This window comes from Perissodus microlepis, chromosome 7 (assembly GCF_051167445.1).
Source record: "Perissodus microlepis isolate ML-2025 ecotype Zambia chromosome 7, ASM5116744v1, whole genome shotgun sequence".
Taxonomy (NCBI): domain Eukaryota; kingdom Metazoa; phylum Chordata; class Actinopteri; order Cichliformes; family Cichlidae; genus Perissodus; species Perissodus microlepis.
Window position 1 is genome coordinate 62,183,327 of NC_140467.1, and position 21,656 is coordinate 62,204,982.

At 41.5% G+C, this 21,656-nt stretch overlaps 1 protein-coding gene across 2 annotated transcripts in view; it reads left to right on the forward strand.

Annotated features, from left to right (window-relative positions):
• The first annotated feature begins 5,257 nt into the window (after positions 1-5,257).
• kiaa0513 (KIAA0513 ortholog) overlaps positions 5,258-21,656 on the forward strand; it is a 29,401-nt gene continuing 13,002 nt past the window's right edge. For both annotated transcript variants that reach the window (XM_084936532.1, XM_084936533.1), the window contains exons 1-3: positions 5,258-5,357; positions 13,889-14,459; positions 17,792-17,891. In XM_084936532.1, coding sequence (XP_084792658.1) covers positions 14,080-14,459; positions 17,792-17,891 — 480 coding nt within the window. In that variant the 5' untranslated portion in view covers positions 5,258-5,357; positions 13,889-14,079. The remainder of the gene's footprint in view (positions 5,358-13,888; positions 14,460-17,791; positions 17,892-21,656) is intronic.

Genomic DNA, 21,656 nt, shown 5'->3' on the forward strand with positions numbered 1-21,656 from the left:
TGTCTCTGGCAAAAGCTGGGATACCACACTGGAAGTACCACATTTTTGACTGGCTCAGGGATTTGTGTAAACATAACAGGAGAAGTTTGGATATGTGTGTGTGTGTTTTGTTTTTTAAAGTTTTCAATAAACTGTGTTTCTCTGACTTCTAGTTTGATTTTCCTGTGAGATCCTGAGTGAACTGGTTTTGGTTGGCCTTCATATGGAAACACACAGCTAGGGAAAAGTCTCGTGCCCTTCCTCTACTTGTAAAAGTCAGCTACTCTGGGATAACACAATATCTCCTCCACCAACACATATGAAAGGTTAATCAAATGTGTGTTTCTCCAAGATAGAGCTTAATAACGACAAGGTTTGGTGCTGTGGTGGGCAGGATGAGGACCCAAACTCATGGATACAGAAGGATGAACTCAAAGACGCAGCTTTTATTGTGCTGTAGCAAAAACAAGAGACAAACAAAACCTAAACCGGAAACTAGAACACTGGTAAATACAGAGCTGGGAGTCGGTGAGTTACGGTACATCGCACACAGCACATGGAGTGGTACAACATAACAAAGGTCAAAGCAGAACACGGGGCTTAAATACACAAGGGAGTAACGAGGGAATGGAAAACAGGAGGGAAACACAGCTGGGGGCTAATCAGACATAATGAGACAAGGGGAAGCGAAATTAGATACACTGGAACACAGCACAAGGACTATCAAAATAAAACAGGAGACATGGGACATTCACAAAGACAGACTTGACACCTAGACATGGAGACATGACTGACTGGGGATCAGAGATGGGTAGTAACGCGTTACTATAATCTGATTACTTTTTTCAAGTAACGAGTAAAGTAAGGGATTACTATTGCAAAAACGCTAATTAGATTACCGTTACTTTCCCGTAGGAACGCTGCGTTACTGCGTTACTAAAACCGTGATTTTTTTGCGAGAATGTTTCATGACAGTGACGTAAGCGAGTGCGACGTTCCTGACAACAGCTGTGTGCAGATCAACAGTGGATCATATATCAAGTGTGGGAGAGAGTATGAGTGTGCAGCATTTAAAGCGTGGAAGTACTGACCTTACTTTGAGTTTGATTCCATAAAAAGTGACAAAAACATTGGTGTCCGTTGTGCGTGGGAAGAAAACTTCTTTTTACAGCGAAAAAAACCCTAAACAAGCTCGTGCGCAACGACGTAATGGGAAACTCACAGAGAAACTCGCGGATTCTTCCACTGACCGCTGCGGCACACCTGCACCAGGATAAACCTCCGCCTACCCCACTCCTGCTTTACAGGTGAAAATAGAGCAACAGGACCGCGAGTCTTTGATGTTATTTATTTTCTGCTGTGTTTTACTTGCATCTATTTGAAAGAGTGAGTGTAAACACACAAAAAACAATTATTTTATGTGCTGGAATGTGCAGAAAATAGGTTTAATGTTAAACTAATTTCTTCAAGTCAGAGAATGGTGCATATAATTAAATTTTTTGCTTGATGCATAAAGTTAAAAGATTAAAACGGATAAAACAAGTTTAAAAAAAAGAGACGTTTCCATTTGATTACATTTTGTATGATGGATTATGCAGAAAAAGTAGAATTGGGCTGACAGATCTATCGCTTTATCACCTATTCAGGTTGTAAATCGTGTTTTTAAAAAGTAACTAAGTAACTAAGTAATTAATTACTTTTGAAAATAAGTAATCAGTAAAGTAACGGGATTACTTTTTTGGGGAAGTAATCAGTAATTAGTTACTGATTACTTTTTTCAAGTAACTTGACCAACACTGCTGGGGATACAGAGGGAACATGGAGACAAGAGTGACTAGACGTGGAACATGGGGAAGGCAAAGTGACAGAAACCTAGGAACTAAGAATATAACACAAGCAGAAAACAATAAAGAGAACCATCAAAAATGACTACCAAAGGGAGCAGCTGTGTTGGTGGTTCCAGCTGATGCTTGATCAGGACCCACTGAATTCAGTTCACTTCAGGTACAGTACCAAATCACAACAACAGTCTCAGGATGCTTTACATTATAAGGTAAAGACCCTATAATGATAGCTTCATATTTTAATCCACTGTTTATCTATTAGGGGGTAAACAGTTTCCTCATTAAGAGTTTCTCAGTGTCGGAGATGGACGTGGTGATGCTGTCTCCTAACACTGGTAATCCAGGTAATGTCAGTGAAGCTTGCTACATATTTAACACATGTTAACAGGTCAATGCCTTTTAATGTATTTAACATTATGAAATGTGTATTTTAACATAAACTATGATCAAACTCAAAAACCTTTTTCCTCAACAAGAAATGTCAGACAGCGTCCATCTGATCCAGTAGTGCTAACCCTCTGGATCCACCACTATCATTAGTCTGGAAGCTGCAGACCTGCTGTAAATGTGGGTCAGCATTAACAACCAGGAACTCAAAGTGCAGCTTTCTCCCAGTGTGTCAATGCTTTTTACTTAATGGCTGCCAAATACACATTAGATTTAGAGGCTATGCCACTACATGGCATATGATTTACTCAGGCAATAACAAAAGATTGAAATTATTTTATAATCATTTCCAAAATAATTTAATTCAAGTAAATGAAAAATAATAGTTCTGTATATATTAAACCCTCCTAAGCCCAAGAACGCCTCTGGCCTCAGAGGCATGTGCCCACTTTTCAAGTGTGTCCACGCAGCAGCTTCTACAGCCTTCATATCTGTTGTTTTTTGTCTTGTTCTGCTGCCCCCAAGTGGCCAAACCCAGGTACTTACACTGAGAGTTCATTTCCAAATGACTGGTCACAGGTAGTGAAGAAGACAGCTGAGTGACGTGTTGGACATTCTGGCATCATTGTATTATTTGAACGCGACAGCATTACAAGATGATTCAATTCAGGTTGTTTTGTTTATTTTGCTTTTGTTATTTTTCGCTTTTTTTGAAAGATATTCTGCCGGTTTGGAAGCCGGTGTTGTGCCAGAAACTGATAAGTGGTTTTGGGTATTTGCCAAAAAGTGAAAGATTTTATTTGAATTTTAAAGATGAAATAAGATTAAGATTAGATAAATGACTAGTTGGCCTTTAAAATGTGAAACATCTGTCAAATGTGTCTCTCATGAATGATATCAAGTCATCTTCAGCCACAAACAACATTCCTGTCACAAGGTAGAAGCTGCAATCAGTTTTTTGGTAGTGACTTTCATATATCCCATTTTTATCCACTTAAAAAGATTATTGGCATTAAAATTGTTTTTAAGAGAGATTTAGCCACGAGGGCAGGAGAAATGGAACAAAAATAACATAATAGTTCTATAAAATGTTTACGTGACCAAAAGGGTTTGGATTGGTTATAATTTAGGTAAAATATTAAAAATATTAGAGAGACATCTCTTTATTTTTATATATAACCCCTTTGTAAATCCTGTTGACTACAGTCTATTTACCAATTCCACATTAAAAAAAAACCACATATAAACATCAGAAATCGCTTTTTGGCACAGCGACAACTTATTACCCCAGGAGGTGGATTTGAAGTATCTTAGGGTCTTGTTCACAAGTGAGCTCAGAGTGGAGGGTGAGACTGGCAGACGATTCCTGACTGAAGATGGAAACAAAAAAAAAATCTGTTTGTTTTTTATCTTCTGTGATATCTGAAGTTGTTAAAAACAGACAGCTGTCTTTGTCCAATGAGCACGAGACTTGAGCGTGGATTTATTTTGAATGAGGGGGAAATGTTGTCAGAACGAGTGTTTAACTGGAACTGCAGTTGGGTCCATGCAGATTTGAACAGTGACACAAGTTTTGTTTTCTTACTTGTTTACTGAAACATATTTCAGTTATAGTTATTTAATGGACATAGACATAATGTGTAGATGTTCAGCTTTCATTTGAGGGTATGAAGGCATTAGTGAGTGAGTTTCAGCTCCTAACATGCGCCACCATCTGATAACTCTGATAGTGTGTTATATCCATGTCTGAATCATAAAATATACAACACTGACATTAATAAGTAGCTGCAGCCTCCCACAGTCTGCAGCCCAAAAACAAGAAGGATGCGCGTAATTACGCACATGGCAAATTAAATTCATTAACATCTGATGTGACGTGTTCGTCTGTGGCACGCGCCAAAAATGATACGCAAAGATTTCGGGTTTATGGAAAGGACCTCACACAGTCCGCCCTCATCTTAAACCTTGGCTTCTCCTTCATTTATCTAAGTTAACTTCATGTTCTGTGAAACAAACACGCGGAAAACCTGCACGAACAATGTGTTCTTAAACGACCACACTCCCGCACTGCTGCTGCTCAAATTTAAACTCGTTTGTGCTGCCAGTCAGTTCTGCCTGCGTGTTTTTATAAACAAAACAATAGATGAACAGGTTGTTTGCAGCCCACCTGCAGACATTTACACTTCCGTGCGCGCATTTTTGCGGCTTTTAACCGCAAAACGAAAACTGCGCCCCTTTAAACTCTAGCGGTAGCTTTTGGATACCAGAGGAGGTTCTGAGCTGGCTTTAACATCCAGTATAACTAACACGTTTGTACTGACCATTGATTGAACCAGCGGTAAATGTTTTATTCATGCAACGCTACGAGTGGTTGAGGCGGATGAGAACATTTTAGCCCCATGTCCTGGGTTTTTGCACTACAACTAAAACACCGTAAAACTGCTGTCACGCCTGCTCTTCTGCACCGTCATTGCGTCCGTGGAGATAGCGTGGACTTGTTTTGCAAGTAGGCTATATGATTCTTCTTTATTGTACCTCCATTAGAATCAATCCCGTCTTTGCTGGACACTTATTATACCTTCACAAAGCACTGATGTCATATTTCTTACAAATTCTGCTGCCTTGTTGGCCACATCTCTGTCAGGAAAGACATTTTGATGTCGCTAAGACTTTTTAGCTGAATAAATAAAGAATATAAAAACTGAATGCAGCTTCTTCTTTGTATCAGGTATGTTGTTTGTGGCTCAAAATGACTTTACATCATTCATGAGAGGTAGGTTTGACATTTGTCTGACAGATAATACGCCAACAAGCCGTTTACAACACTTTAAATACGGGCAATCATTTTTTGGCAGACGATCACGGGGTGATAAAAAAAAAATACCCCACACCAAATATGCGCACAGTTTTGTTTCGTTTTTTTTTTTATCTGTTTGTGTTTTTTGGCGATGAGACTGTTAGAGAATACAGACCTGAGGAGAAATCCGTGGTTTAGCTGGTTTGAGCTACTCTCTGATCCAGAGGGTGGCGGTAATGCAACTAAAGGTCTTTTCGAAAACGCCCCTACAGAAAAAGAAGAAGACGCAGGAGCGACGCGTACGAGCAGCAGTGAGTTGCTTCTTCTCCGTCCAGCACCGGATGTTTCATGTACGTACAGCTTTTATTTACGTTGTCAGCTCATCAGATGTCACTTTACATGTTCCGGACTGCGTAATTTACGGGTCTTAAACGTTATTGTGCAGCGGGGTTTGTGGTCGCTTGAATGGCTCTGGGGTCAACGCGTATAGGGCTGCTGGACGCCGCAGCCGCTCTCGTTTGGATGTGATCGGCTGCACTTGCAGACGAACCTCTCTGTGACTGACGTGGGGTTTCCCTGTTTGCCTTAAAATGGCTTGACGGTCAGCTTCTAGTCTTCCACGGAGCTCCCAGCCTTCCAGGAAACGTGTATGTTTGTTCAGCGCCGCTTCCTCGGAGCTGTCAGTCCGCCCGGGTCACCGATGATGAGGAGCTCCTGCTTCCTTCGTGCCTTTAGAACTTTTCATATGTTAATGAACTCGTGACAGATTGTGATTGGAGAGTATTCGTAAGCCAAACCTCGCTGAGAGCTGTTACGCTTTGAGTGAAGGCGGTGGATTTAAACCAAAACAGGGAGCATCGTTTTTAAGGATGTAGAGACACATTTACATTCGTCAGATGTGTCATCCAAATATAGGATTTTGTCATTTTTTACTGTAATAATGAATATGGGAGAGTAGCTCACCTTTACTTTACTGTCAGGTTTACCAGCTTTTAATATCATTTTACTGATTTTTGCTTTTTCAGTTCAGATACTTTGCTTTTCTTTGCCAAGAAGAAAATCTATATTTTGATATATTCCAAAGACCCTTCAAGATTAGATGAAGAGCCCCAAACAATATGGCAGTTCCCTTATGAGCATTCACTTGGCAAGAGCAGGGAGGAAGAACTCCTTTTATATAAGCAAAGGCAAAGAGATCAGACAGAAGTTATTGACATGCAATAGTGTCAAGTAAATGTGGACTGAAAAGAGGAGCGTGTGCAGTAAACTGTGAAAGATGTCCTTTGCGATTTTATAGAAAAAATGAAGACAAGAAATGCAAAATATATTTGCCTGTATTTTTTTAAATTTATTATGAATGTCTTGTGGAAGAAAAATGTAATAAATAACAAACAAAAGGGGAAAAAAGCAACATATTATCAGCATACATACTAGTTGGATTGGAAACAAACTCCTCTACAGTTCATTTGGAGCCACACCGAGATCACCTTCTCCGAGGCTCTCTGTGCGGTTGTTTTGGTCCACACCAAGTGCGATTACTGTGTTCACACCTGCATTCTTTTTAATAACCACTAGGGGGCCTCTTCTGAAGTCCACGAGGGGGGGGGGGAGCCCATGTTCAATACAACATGTTAGTTTTATCATGCAGTCAGCAAAAACGGTCTCCTTCACACTGAGACTTCTCAGATGTGCCTATTTCCATCTTCCGTGTGGAACCACCACAGTGTGTGTGTGACAAAGATGGGGACTGTGCTTGGTGGTATCTGGAAGTCTGCACGGAGATGAACGTCCTGTCAGTTTTTACAGCATTCACTGCTCAGTTCTCCTCATCTGTGGGGCAGAAGTGTTTAGCTGCCTTTATAAATGAAGCTTGCATCGCCGTGCTGCCCTCCAGCCTCTGCCTTCTGTCGTGAAGCACGAGGAAAGGGTTTATGCTATTTCTCAGAGATTGCGACTGATGTTCTTTCTAATTTACAATTCATTACGAGGAAATGGGAACGTTACACAAGGGAGTCATGTTTGGAAAATGAAGGAAGAGATCTGACGTGCTGGTATTAGTGTTGTACAGAGTCCTGTTCTCTGTGACCTCTGCATTGGATTTTTCTTACCACTATAAAAAAATCCATGGTGGATGTTGTGGATGAGGTTTGAGAACATTATTTAGAGTTATTGTGTGGTGAGGAGATCCTATCTGGAGTGCAGGCCCCTCAGCCGAGATTCTACACCTTCACCAATCTGCCGTCACACACTTCTGCTTGTCATACATCCACTGAACACGTGACAGAAGCCTGTGAGCTTTAGCCGTCGCTCTCTGCCGCTGTAGTTCTGCTGTTAGATCATGTTTATATTGCACCATAAAACTCAGTTTTATACTGATGTTAAACTGATATATTGGCTGGGTAGCAGGATTTTATAAAGATGCATTTATTAGTGTTGTCAGTTATTCCAAACTGTCCCACACAGCTTCACTTCCCCCTTGTTTTAACACCCTGTAATTACACAAATAGCTCTTTTTGAGATCGTCTAATCTTATTTGCACCTCTGAAGATTCGAGTTTCTGACCCCACTGCTCCCACAGCACCCACTCCCTGCTGCCTCTTAAAGGTGCAATGCGTAAAATGCTATCACAGCATGGATCTGCACTAGGAAGTTCAACATCCACAATAGCATTATCTGATTTTATGAAGGTTCATTGCCCAGCCAACAGCTAAAACACCTCTGTTAGAAACAACTTTATTACTTCCTCATAAGATGGGCATCGGGAAGAGACTTCAGTCTTTCTGGTCTCTAAAACTGTGAGCTTTCCCGTGTACTCTCTTAGCTCTGGAGATGTTAATAACATCGTTTTAAATACTTGTAATAGCTGTCTGCTCTGTCATCATGCTGTCTGACCTGTTTGACAGGTTTGGATACATTCCATATACAGCATGGTAACTATTTAACTGTAATGAGTAGCTTGTGATCTATACTGCAGCCAAATACCAGGGTGTATGACCCAACATGAGTGACAGTCCACTCGGCAGCAAAATGTTTACAGAGGTCAAGAAAGGCCTTGACCTCTGTAAACAGACATTAAGGCCTTTTTCCAATCACAACTATCGCCATCTGGTGGCGTCTGATGAGCTATAGTTTTCCCTCCACAAAGCTACATCCATCTTTTTTATCGTCTTGGTCTCTGACCGGTTGCGGGTTTTTGCTGGCTGTTGCATGCTGAAACCAGTCACAAAGAGGTGTACAGTGCTGCACCACAATCCTTCTTGTGATTGCTTTGGTCACTAGCAGGCTGCTGCCAGTAGACCCAGTGCAGGTTGTGGATATTCCAGTTTCCACTGCAGACTGCTTGGAATACAGTTACAGTACAAAACACTGTTTCACTGCTTTGGAACATTGTGAAAGTTGTAAAATTAAATTATTTCACAATACCTGAGATACAAGGAAGGGTGTTACCGTAACAGGGTGGATGTCATCATGTAAAGAAAATGAGTTAGGAGGAAGGAGAAGTAGCCTCCTTCCCAAATCTTTTCAGACTTTGTGTGTGTTCTAAAGGAAGATCCAGAAAATGCATTCACTGCTTTTGTTTTGGTAACTGAGACATCCCAGTAGGCACATTAATGGGGACACTGAATATGTACCCTCTCAAATTGCAAAGGATTGTGGGTCAGGGAAGTCCCAAGTCGGGTATTGGTTCTCACCTGAATTAAAGCCGAGCATTGTTCAGGAATGCCTCTGAGAACAGAACTGGATGAGTGGCCTGAGCCGGCGACCTTAAAGTCACCTTGCTTATGCACTGAGCTGATGCTCTGTAATGCCGTGCTTGACATAGTGGAGAAAGCTGAGTTATTGGATTGCGTTTGGTGTTTTAGGCTCAGAAAGCCAGGGCGACAGAGATGGATGAACTGTGTCGGGGGTGCCTTGTTCGTTGTTCAGATTTTTTTTTTTTTGCAGACAAGTGTGTTGAATAATATTTCCTGGGGGTGGAGTGGTTCGGGGGGAAGGTTGCGTAACGGCTCTGGCTTCCCTGTGTGAGTCGTGTAGCACACTCTGAAAATGAGATGGGAGAAGGTCTTGCGATGCTGGTGTGGAGCCCTCGAGCTTCATAGTATCTTTCATCACGATTGAACCACCTTCCTCTGTGCATGCTACCTGGAGGGGCTGTGTGTGTGTTTGTGTGCACTTGGGTTCAGGGATTGCATGTCACTGTGTGTTTGTGTATTTTCAGGGAGAAGGAGGGGGGCTGGGAGCTCCCTTTCTGGTTCAGGGAAGCAAAAATCCTGCATCCTTTGCAGTCAGAGAGGAGTGTGATTTATAGAGTCCCTGACTGTGTGTGTGTGTGTGTGCATTTGTTGTGGCAGGACGGGGCACATTAATCAGGCCAAATGGCGTCACTGGCCAGCAGGTGATTGTACCGCTGCCATCCATCCTCAACAGGGAATCACGACTGCTGACTGAGGGGCTTTGCTGTTTTCTCGGGCATCTAAAAGAAGTGCTGCAGGGGAGAGATGTGACAAGCAACATTTCACACTCTCAGCATCACAGGCACGACTGTTTAACTGTAGGACATATGCTCAGTAACCCATGCAAGATGTTTACCACTTAAACATGATCAGATGATTCAATTACAGCCATGTCTAAAAACATGAAGGCCTGGATGACCTGTAAAACTATTTATCGTGGTTTAAGTTGCTTTCTCCGAGACAAGTCACGGTTCAACTGAAGGTTTCTGTTTCAGAAAAGGAACGTTTTTTATGCCTGTAGTGACGAGGATAGTGTAGAAAGAAAGACAGAAACTGCATGGGCATAAAAATGCACCTAATGTTCTGACCTGTTGGGATGTAAGCCGGAGACTTGCTGCTCTGGGTATTAATGCCCATATGGTGTGGGCTCTAATTACAAAGCTATCAGCCACCCCATGTTGACAGATTGTAAAGGGGTCGTGCACAACCTCCTGAAATATTTGAAATACTGAAATAATCAGGGCAGCGAAAAGTGAGCTCACTGTCAGAAGACGAATACGTCGAGTTTGGTTCATTGGCAACATGTTTAAAGATGGAGAATTTGTTAAATGAAGAACAAAAGACTCCACTTAGCAAAAGTTCTGATGAGCAGCCTTTCTAAACCACTACTAAAGATCCAAAATGAAGCCAAACTCTCGAGGTTTAGCTAAGAAATGATTTCACTGTGGTTAATGAAAAAAGTCCAATAAGCGATCCAAGTTGGAGTTTGGTGCTATGTGGAGGAAGACCAACACGAGAGAGAATTACACCACTCTCGTTATTCAAAGCTGTAAGAAGACATGGAGGCAGAAAAAGCTGAAGTCTGTAGTTGAACACTGGCACCAGTTCAACCAGCAGGCCGTTCTTCATCTGCTCCATCTACTACTGCTTGAGAACCAAAGAAAACCCAAGGAGTGACCATTCTCCACAATCGCCTGACCCAACGTCAGTGCAGACTGTTGAAGGCTCAAAAAGCCAAACAGAGATCACCTCTGATCCAGTGACGTGTCTGTGGAAACCTCTACCATCTACACTTCCACTGCAATAAACAATAGAGTGTCAAAGATCTTGTGACTTCACCTTAACAGGAAATGCGTAGTGATTCATAAGAGCGCCCTGTCTACAGGAAGTCTTTGCCAACCAAGGATGTGGCCCCATGCCAAGCCTTGCAAAATAAATCTGAAGGGCTCATAAGGTAATCAATGGGAAAGGAAACGCAACACCCTTTTTTTTTTTAAACGACAAAACCAACAACTGATAAGCCTTTTGTTGGCACAAGGCTTTAAAATAGTATGAAACACAATGGCTTACTGTCAAGCCTATAATTGGCCTTTAGGTCTAAGAGATCTTTGTAAGCCGTAACTCGAATAAAGGTAACACAATGACAATGAAAGGTCAAGTCTTACACTGAGTTATAACCAGAAGTCCAGTGTGTCCGATTAATCACAGAAAGGAACAAAACAAGGTTTAAACTTCACATAAGATGCTCACTTTTTCCAGTATTTTTCCACGTTTAACCTTCAGAGGGTTTGAGTAAATAAAAGTACGACTCGAATGGAGACTTAGATTTGTTTTGCTGTAACACAAATACATTTGTCATCAACATATCTTTGATTTATTTCTTTCCTGCTCTTACTCCTTAGGTGGGCGGGTCTTATTACAGACTCCATCACCTAGCAACCATTCTTAAACCTAATCAAGCCTGATGAAAATTAAATCAAATGAACAAAACTCAGTTTACAATCCCGAGTGAAAATATAACGGTTGGTCACAGATTCTTGGATAAAATTCTTCCCACCCAGAAACAATAATACTGAGATTTGTTTGCAAAGGTAAATGAAGACCCATCCATCCATTTTCTTTACCACTTATCCAGTTAAGTTACTCGATGTGATTTTAACTCTGTCAAAAATGATGCTGAACCCTGACCTAAACTCAGACTTGCACACCAAACCATGGCTGTTAGAGTGACAGCCAGACTGCGGACACATCAAAGAGCGCCCCCTGGTGTTTAGTTTTATTAGGCGAGGAAGCCGTGTCACCGGGGACAGCAGGTCCAGCCAGCGTCCTGCTCAGAGGAAACAATGTAAGTAAATGGCACAAGTTAAGCAGCGTCTGCAGGCCAGACGTTTGCTTTGTCTTTGGTGATGTGGGTGTTTAGGTACACATGAGTGTGTTTGTGCATCTCGAGTGTTTCACCCTCGGTCTTACTCACTAAATGCTGCATTATATAACCTCATCTTCAGAGCTGCATGACAAGCATTGGCCCAGGGGCTGTGTGTGTGTGTGTGTGTGTGTGTGTGTGTGTGTGTGTGTGTGTGTGTGTGTGTGTGAAGGATGCCAGCTGTTGCTGGGTGAAGAATCCTGGGAAGGCCGTTTGAGGAGTCAGCAGTGTGATGCTGGCCCATGACTGGGCATTTATTTCAAACCACATGAAAGGTGTGTGTGTCAGGAGACGTATAGCAGTGCAGTTTAAGATTTGTTTGCCTTTTTCTTTGTGGTTTTTAATCAATCATTTCAACTTCCTGTTATTTGCACTGTAACATGATGAAAGAATAGATTCTAAAAATACAACACTGAGGTTTAGAGATGAACGGGATGTGAGATTTCAAAGCAAGGACAACTGAACAGAATCTAAATGACAGTGTGGAGCTACAACATGCTGCTCGTTTTCTTTCGTGCTCTTTTTTCCCTCTGAGAAGTGATCAGTAGATCTGTTTTGATGCATCCAGGTAAGGATCAGCTTTCTGAGATACAAAGATCTTCTTCTCCTTCTTTAAGCATCAGAGTCAGGGAGGACAAGCGTGTCCTATCAGGAGGTTTGTGGGGTTTTTTATGTCAGACCACAAAGCATACTTTGCTCTGCTCAGCTAACTCTGCCTGCAGAATGTCTGCGATCAGAAACAACAGGAAATTATATTCACTTTCACACCTTAAGCATTTAAATAAGAAGTGCCGTGTCACCATAGACACGTTTTATAGGCCTGGTGTTGAGTCAGATGTCACACTGGTTTTGTTTTATCATCTCAAATTTAGAAAGAAGTAAACTTGTATAGATTTATTTACATAACAATTTGTTATTGGCGGTTAAATTCACATTTACAGCTACACGGCCTGTAATACCCTCTTTTCTTTTCATTAGGGGTGTTTTCACTTTTTCATAGCAGAAAAGGATTCTTAGACTGACCGTCGCAAAGCACTGTCTCAGTTTAGAGCAAAGTAAGGGTTGCAGTCGTTCTTGTAATTTGAGGTGTTTGTTTACTTTACTCTCTGACTTTGGCCTTTAAGGCAGCACCTCCACCCAACCACTGTTGCAAAACTGCACCAAGTCCTGCAGAAATGCTGCTTTAAGGACAAACTCGGGGGGAAAATGTTAGTTCAAGGCTTTATAGCTAAACCAGGTTTAAATATATTTAAGGTGATCTAAATGTATTCAGGACTCTGATTTGCTTGTTCACTTTTTCTAAATGTTTCAAATCATCATGATGTTGCTTTTTAATAAATATTGAACTGAATCTTTTAGATTCATCAACAAGGAAAAGACTTTCTGGCCAGAGACAAATCTCCATTAGGAGACAATGTAGTGGACTCGATAATCACATTAAATGAACTGAACTTGAAGTGATCTGCAGTAGGAGTGGCTGGAAATTCCTTAATCAGTAACTGAAAGGTTATTAGTAAAGCTTCAGAATGAGTAATGCCGATGTCTGTATACGGATCAATTTCACATAAATGCTCTGAATTTGTACCTGGTCTGAAATTATATTACTGAGAACATTTGTAAAAAAACAAACTTCAGCACACCAGCAACAAAAAGATCTCAGATTTATTTTTTTTGTTTTTGTAACACATGGCATGATTTTTTATAAAGCATAAAACCTGTGTATTAGGAGAACGTTTGTGCATAGACTGTATATAAAAGATGGACGTGGCTGTTGGTTTTGCAGTCTGCCTGCTGAGGCTTCAATGTTTTAGCTACTATGTGTCATTTCTTGGAGCTAGAAGTGACCATATTTGGGCATGAGTGTGGATTGCTAAGTTAACAGCTAATGCTACCTAGCTTGGTGAACATACTGCATCTGTATATTGGATGTAACACACAGACGCACATACTGGACACATTCACTGCAAACAAAATTATTCATGTGAGCGCTTTAAAATGGGAATCTGTGGGGACTGGCTCACTTTCAAAGATAGCCTCAAGTGGACGTAACAGGAACTGCAGCTTTTGGCCAAATATATTCCTTTGTTAATGGTGTTTAACATTATCAAACCACGTGATATTTGTTTGAATTGCAGGTCAAGTGTGTTTTTAAAATTATTATGTTCACACGGTCTATTTTAACATGGTCTAATATTGCTGATTTCTCTCTTTCATTGGTCCACAGATGCTTTGTGAGTTCACTCTGTGAGGGTCAGCACCCTCAGGGGTGGAATGATCTGCAGAATCCTAACCTAGCAAGGCCGGCGGCTTCAGTGGAAACCTAAACTGGGACCAGCACTCTCATGTTCCTGCACAGCAGTAAATAGCTCTGTTTAACACCACTGTTGCACAGTCACAAAGAAGAGGCTTTCCACCATGGAGGGTGTGGCAGTGGACAACCTAATAGACTTCGACCTACCGTCAGAGACCAAGACTCTCAACATAGATGGAGGTCAACACCAAGGACACACAGACATTTTCTCCCCAGAGCCAGCTTCTTCCACAGGAGTCCACCAGCTGCCAGAGCCCATGGCTCCAACCAAGCCCAACTCCCACCACCAGTCAGAGGAGGGAAACAACGACAGCGATGCTACAGAGTCGGCAGACAGTGAAAATGACATGGACCCGCCCTCTCATGAATGGGAACTAAGAAGGTCGTCGTCTTCGTCAGCTCACAGCGGGGAGGAGGCCGACGCCGAGACGGTGGAGAGGAGGCAGTTCATGAAGACGTATGTGGAGAAGGTGTTTCATGGAAAGTAAGGAGCAACATTTTGAACTGTTTTTGGTCTTTTGTGTTTGAGTGAGTCTTAAAAAAGGACAGCTCACATCTGTTTGATAAATGAGATTGTGAAGCTGACTGGAAGAGTTTGAGAAACATTAGAGCCACAGAAAAATGTTGTGTGTTCTCTGCAGGTGCTCCGGCTTCCTCACACATTCTAAAGGTTAATTAGTGATATGGATAATAGTGATAGCTGTGAATAACTGTCTGCTTCTCTGTGTTGGTAAATGATGGAGTAATCCCATAAGTTTTTGCAGAATGACAGAAAAATGATGCAAAGTTTTGAAATTGCACAAGTATACACCGTCTGTACAGCGTCGGCATTCGTAAGAAAACATGCAACTTGAAAATTGTGGGTTTTTTAGGATGAATCAGTGGCATACTTGTTGCATCATGTTTTGCAAATAGAAGAGGTCTGACTTACTGAAATGTCATTGACTTGAAACAGATCAGAGTTGTGCCATACATGTGGGAAATTACAAACAGGGATCCCTGGAAAAAACGGACAAAGATGAGAGAAACGATCATCCTGATATCCGCTGTTTGTTTCAGTCGTTCTTTGAGACTATTGAAACTTTCTGGGGGTTTTTGTCTTTTGCTGAAAGTGAACTGTTAGATCTGAACCACATGAAATCAGCAAGGCAGGGTAAGACGATCTGGGCTGAAATGCTTTGATCTCCACACAAAAGTGTGGGCTTTGAAAGCAGCGTGAGTCATGTGAGGTTGCTGCGGACAGTGTTTACTGAAAAGGGCGTTGGATTAACTTGCATTGTTAAAATGTAAGTTGGTATGATGAAAAGGTGTTAGCCTTTCGCCTTTAGATTTTTGAAACTTGTTTTGTGATGATGAAAGAAAGAATGTGGAGAAGTCTAGATCAAAGAGTCTGTAAGCCCTCCATGTTGATCGCGGAGACGAGTCTACCGTAGGCGTGATGGGTTTTATCTGATGTCGTCTGTATGTGTTTGTGTTTTAACAACAGATTTAGTGGATGTTTCTAACAGCCTGTCTTTATGAAACTAGAAATGTTGTAAAAATACATGCAGGACGTTAATTACAGTACAGAAACTCCAAAGTGGGTCATAGAGGAGCTGACGGTCCGACAGCGCCTGCGAGAGATGTTGGTGAGCGTTGTGTGGGTCTGGATGGAAGCCACCAAATTATCAACGCAGGGAAAGAGCTGTAGGGTGAAGGTGGCGTCGACATTTACCAGAGTGCTGAATTCTGTCCAGGAAGCCAGATAAGGAAAAGATATCGTTGGTATTTGAACACAGAGGAGGTTACAAACTCCAACCAGGGTGTCTCAATGTAGCCATGGGCACGTTTATGTTAAAGCAGCAGTGTTTGCACTATATGATCACACACATGGGTGGTTCTGCTGTTATCACTCGAGCATATTTTAAGATGTGAAGAAATTGAACAGTGGCCTCTGTGCTTAGCACGTGGCCTTGGTGCTCGTGCTTCATGGTTTACACGCTGAGCCTCTCGTGACACTGCGGCAGGGTCACGGGGGTCACTGGTCTGCTGACGTAAGAAATCTAATGGAGTGAAATGTGAGGTTGGTCAAAGACACTTCTAAATATCAGGACAGCTTCATATTTCATTGAACTTTATTAGGTGTGTTTATTTCTGACCCCTCAAGCATTGACCACTGAGCTCTTTGCACATTGACCCACAGAGAGGTCACATGGTGACCTCTCTGTGGGTCAATGCCATAACACATCTCATCCTAAAGTAAAATCTTCTTGCCATTAGAACTCTGATTCAGCAGTTTGCCCTCTTTACCTTTGTCTGGGACGGTCCAGTCATCTCTCATTATCTTCATCACCCTCTTAGTGGATTTCTGATTGTCCCTTAACCCTTTAAAGCCGGTCGGAGCGGGCACGCTCCGTTTTGCGTAACTATTTTTAAATCCCTGTAGAACCGGAACCACGTAAGCTAGCGCAATAATTTTTTTTGCATATGAAACCGGAGGAGTTGTACTTACATCTTATGCCATCAGCTTGTCCTAGGTCACAGTTTCCTTCCACATATAGCTTTGCAAAAATTTTAATTTTAAATAGTTTATTTTGATGCACATGCTGTTTTCTTTGCAAATTTGCAAAAACAACACTTGCAGGAACAAAAACATAATATTCCAGAAACACGCTTTGCCGATCCGATCAGCTGTTCGTAACACTTCCCACATTGAAACAGACATCAGCGCAAACGATCGCATGTCCGCCATTACCTGCCCGAAACAGGAAGTGATGTCATTTTCGCGGAAAATGTAGTTTTTTTACTTGTAGGCCTTAAAAGCCTATACTGGTGTTTTTGTAAGTCATGTTTGACTTTATGCTTTTCTGAATAGTTGCTGGGATGCTTAGAACTCAAATTGCACTGCTTAAAATAGTTTATTTTGATGCACATGCTGTTTTCTTTGCAAATTTGCATCATAGGATTGTTTTTTGTTTTTCCTGCAGTATATAAAAATTGGTGTATCTCAAAAATAAAACTATGAAGACACTCAAAATAAATTTCCTGTTGTTGGAAACTATTTTTTGCAACTTTTTTGTATTTAAAGTTTTGAGGGATAAGCCTCTTAAATTTCTCCAAGTAGAAGTATATGTAAAAAAAACCAAAAACGATTTTCAATTCTTTTGTAGTTTATTGCACTTTTTTGCAATTTATGTAGTTACTATGGACTTAATGCATACATATTATTAAAATATGGGCTATAACAGTTGTATTGATGTATAGCAACTTGAAATGCTCCCAAAAATGGCTCCACAGCATGTAAAAATATAAAGTAAGCTCTGGCAGCCTTGGTTCTATGGTAGGTCTTAAAGGGTTAATATAATAGTGAAAGGATTCGAGATATGATGAGCCGCATCCTGTAGATGCTAGTGCAGTAATGCATGACTAAGCGAGCTGTGCATCATGAAGGCAGACAGTAAATACGCAAGATGAGTTTGAATGTTGTGCAGTATGCAGTTGGATATTTGCTGCCCTGCAATGCTGCTACTTTTACCTACTTTTTAGGTAATTTCACTACGTTGTTAAAGCCATGCTGTTTCACTGGGACAGCAGTGACATCTTTCACATTAATAAACATAAGCAATCTTCTGAAATCACCTGTAAGAGCTGGCTGTTAGCTCAGTGATGTAAAATCAGTGATTGCCAGTCTTTTTTGTTTTTTACATCTTCGGCCTTTGTCTGTCTGTCAGTCCAAACTTCAGAACCATCTTCTTTGTATTTTTCAGATTTCTCTGTTTCATTTTCATCAAAGCTGACTTTAAAGTGTGTTTTCACAGCAGCCCCATGTTTTCACAGAGAGGACTTTGACCAAGAGGAGAAGGCTCGTTTTGGAGAGTTGTGCAGTGGAGAGAATGGAAAAGGCAGGGAGTGGTTTGCCAAGTATGTCAGCGCTCAGGTAAGTCCGGAGAAAATCAAACGCTCCCTCGTTATACCCATTATACAAAGGCAGGTCATTTCAAATTCAAATTCAAATTTTATTTGTCACACACACAACCATACACAGTATGACATGAGGTGAAATGCTTGTAGCTGTGCAATGCAATGCCCGACCATTAAATGACAGTGGTTTTACAGTATTTACAATTTACAGGTTATACAAAATTTACAGATTTAACTTAGAAATTTACAGTAAAAAAATGTGCAAATAGCAGAAAGAGATTATAAATTATAGGAAGTGTGCATGAAGAAAAACCAGAGTGCGTGTGGTGATGTGATGTGTGTGGGAGAGTCCAGTCCTACACCTGGTTCAGGGCCGAATAGCCTGGGGGAAGAAGCTCCTCCTCATTCTCTCTGTTTTGGCCTTAAGGGAGCGGAAGCGCTTCCCAGACCTCAACAGTGAGAAGAGTCCATTGTTGGGATGGGAGAGGTCCATCATAATCTTCCTGGCTTTGGTCAGCAGGTCAGGGAGCTCTGATTGAATGATGCGTTCGGCTGAGCGCACCACTCTTTGCAGATCTCGTCTGTCCTGCTTGGTGCTGTTCCCAAACCAGGTGCAGATGTTTGCCGTCAGGACGCTCTCGATGGTGCAGGAGTAGAAGTTCTTGAGCACCTTCAGTGGCAGATGGAAGTCTCTAAGTCTTCTGAGGAAGAAGAGACGCTGACGGGCTTTCGTAACCAGGGTGTTGATGTGACAGGACCATGACAGGTCCTGAGTGATGTGGACACCCAGGTATCGGAAACTGTCCACTCTCTCCACTGGCGTGCCACTGATGATGAGGGGCTTGTAATTCCTCGCCTGCTTTGTAGTGAAGTCCACGATCAGCTCTTTCCTGCTTTGTTCTCCTCAAAGCATCGAAATTCAAAACATCTTATACGTAAACATACACTCGCCCATCAAGACTGTTAACCAGACAGCTGTACAGCGCGCTTAACTGCTGAGTAAACGTGTGTACTTGTGCAACATACCTTTGGAAATGTGATTTATGCGAACATTTCAAGAACCAAGCACAGCAGCAAAAACAGTGCTGACCAACAACGAGCAAGCTAACGTCACATTGATGAAGAGCAGACGGCACTGCCTTTACAGATATTCGGTTTGGCAACGTCTTAATTTCTAACTCCAGTTTATGTGGAAGCATTTATGATAAAGTGATATTAAAAAGTAGTTTCAGACTTTCTTTAAAAGCCGACCTGTGTCAGTGAGTCAGTCTTCCTCTCTTCTCAGTCGAGCCCGCTGCTCATTCATATCTAAGGCAATTTTGGAAACTATTAGAGACGTCACAAACTACGCATTTTAGAGGCATGAAGATAATTACCCACCATGTTAGTGGTGGTATTAAGTGACATTAAGAGTAAACCATGGCAGAATATACTGAGAAAATTACTGCTATGGAGCTGCAGTGTCGTCAGCTCCAAAGAGTTGGAGCTCTTTGACTGCTGCTGTCATTCGGACTTTTTGGAAAACAACTTTCCTCAGAGGTGGAAACTGTGCTGCTGCAGAGGATCTAAAAACAGCATTCGGTTGGTGATATTATTCTAAAGTGGCGCTGACTTCAAACTTGTGTTTTTAGATGTTTTTTGTTACATTATTCTCCTTTTAATGACTGAAAGTACACACAGTCACATGTTGTTGCACATTGTTACGAGCCAGTTTAGTAGCCTCTGTGTCCTTTTTAAATTCTTTTGTTTTTTCCGTTTGCTGCTGTGTTGTACAAAAAGCGACCTTTCTGCTTTTTATTGTGCAAAAATGAGCTTTAAGGAACTCAAACAAAACACTCTGAAGGTTTCATTTCTGCACTGTGATGGAGTAATTTGGTGTAGAGACACAGGCATAACCAACATATGAGATTTGATTACTTATTTGTCAAATGAGAAGTTTGTAACTGCAATTGAAGCCGTCTTCACTCTGGCAGCTGATTTTGTTTTTAGCCATTCGGTGCAGTTTCTCCGCAGCCTCGGCTTCGTACTTCTCTGCCTGGACTGTCAAACGTGTTTCTGAGCATCTGTGTGAGCTCCACGATGTCTCGAACTACTACTTCCTGCTTTTTTTCTGTCTCCCTCAGCTTGCCCTGCTGTCAGCTGGTAGCTTTTCTCCGACCCTCTGGGCCTCCTCAGTCCTGTCGCTTCAGCCCTCCCGGAGCGTCAGTCACAGTGTGTCACATTGAAGGTCTTGAGGTTTGCGGCTTCTGTCCGGTTCCTCGAGTCTTTTTCTTACTTGAGCGTTTGCTGCAGCTCCTGGATCTCAAGATGAAATTTGTTGTTTCCAAACTGAGCTCAGCTGAACACTCTTCTGACTCTGAGACCTTCTGCAGGTTTTTCTTTTATTTCCTTGAAGACACTCTGCGACTCCCACAACCTTCAGTTGATCATTTTCACTTTCTTTTTTGTCTCTCGGGAGTTCTCTGTCGAGATTCTCCACCTCCCGTTTTGTCACTTTGAGCTCTGCTTCTCATTCACCTCTTTGAGTTCTTGGCAAAGTTCCTGAGCTTTAGTTATGGTGGTTCTTCAAGTCCTTGAGCTTTCTGCATCTCATTCTTCACGTCCTCAATATTAAGACACGTGCCACTTGTTCTGTCTTCTCAGCTGAGAAGACTCCTGGATATCCAGCTGAACGGCCTCGGCGTCTCTGGAAAGGCCCCTGATCCCCTCCTGATAAATGTTCCAGAGGCCGGCGTATCTCTGGGTTTGCTTTCTTAAATAAACAAAATTATACAAACGAGAACAAAGCATTGGAAACGGTTCAAGGACTAAATGGTTAATCCAAACAATAATCAGCAGATTAAATGAAATAATTAGTTCCAGCCCGACGTGGTAGTCATCAAACACTTTAGAGCTGAGACACAGTGAAGGGTTTGTTTGCCAGTTGTAGCAAATTTCCATCAGAGTTCACTAAAGAAGTCATTTGCACTTCTTCTTCTTCTTCTTCTTTTTTATTCTAGTCTCATCTCTCTTACCTGTCTTTACATGCAGACAGGTGCCTGAGTGCTAAATTACAGATGCTGCTGACCCGTCGGGTTTGTTTCGAGTCAAAAACAAACGAGTGTTCAAACAAATGATAAACTTGGAATAAAATTGGAAACTGCTGATAAAACCACCATGTGTAGATTTTACACTGTGCATCCTCAGCTCCTTCTGGCCTTCTCGATGTTCTCACATCAACAGGAAGCGGCTGAGCTGTGGCCGCAGAGATAAGTCTGTTGTTTTGTATTTGTTTTCCTCTTTCCACAAATTCCACCAGCAAACCCTGACCAACACCACCATCGTCTTTCTGACTCGTTTACTGTTTGCAACATTGAGCCCACTGGCTGTTACAGAGAGAAAAGTCTTTAAAAGCATCTCACGGGCTCATAGCTCAAGGCTCAGTCATTTCCTGAATAGAATAGAATAGAATAGAATGCCTTTATTGTCACTATACAGTTGTACAATGAGATACAGAGCATCTCCTACTCAGTGTAAACATGCTGGGGGGGGGTACAGTTCTGCAGCGCTATGTACATATGGACAGTATTAACATAGGGAAAAACATATATATATATATATTATATATATATATATATATATATATATATATATATATATATATATATATATATATATATATATATATATATATATATATATATATAAAAAAAATGTACAATATACAAGCCGTAAGTAATATGTAATAAATAGTGTTATGTATATACAGTTGAGTTATTGCACATGGAATTGGTATAAATAG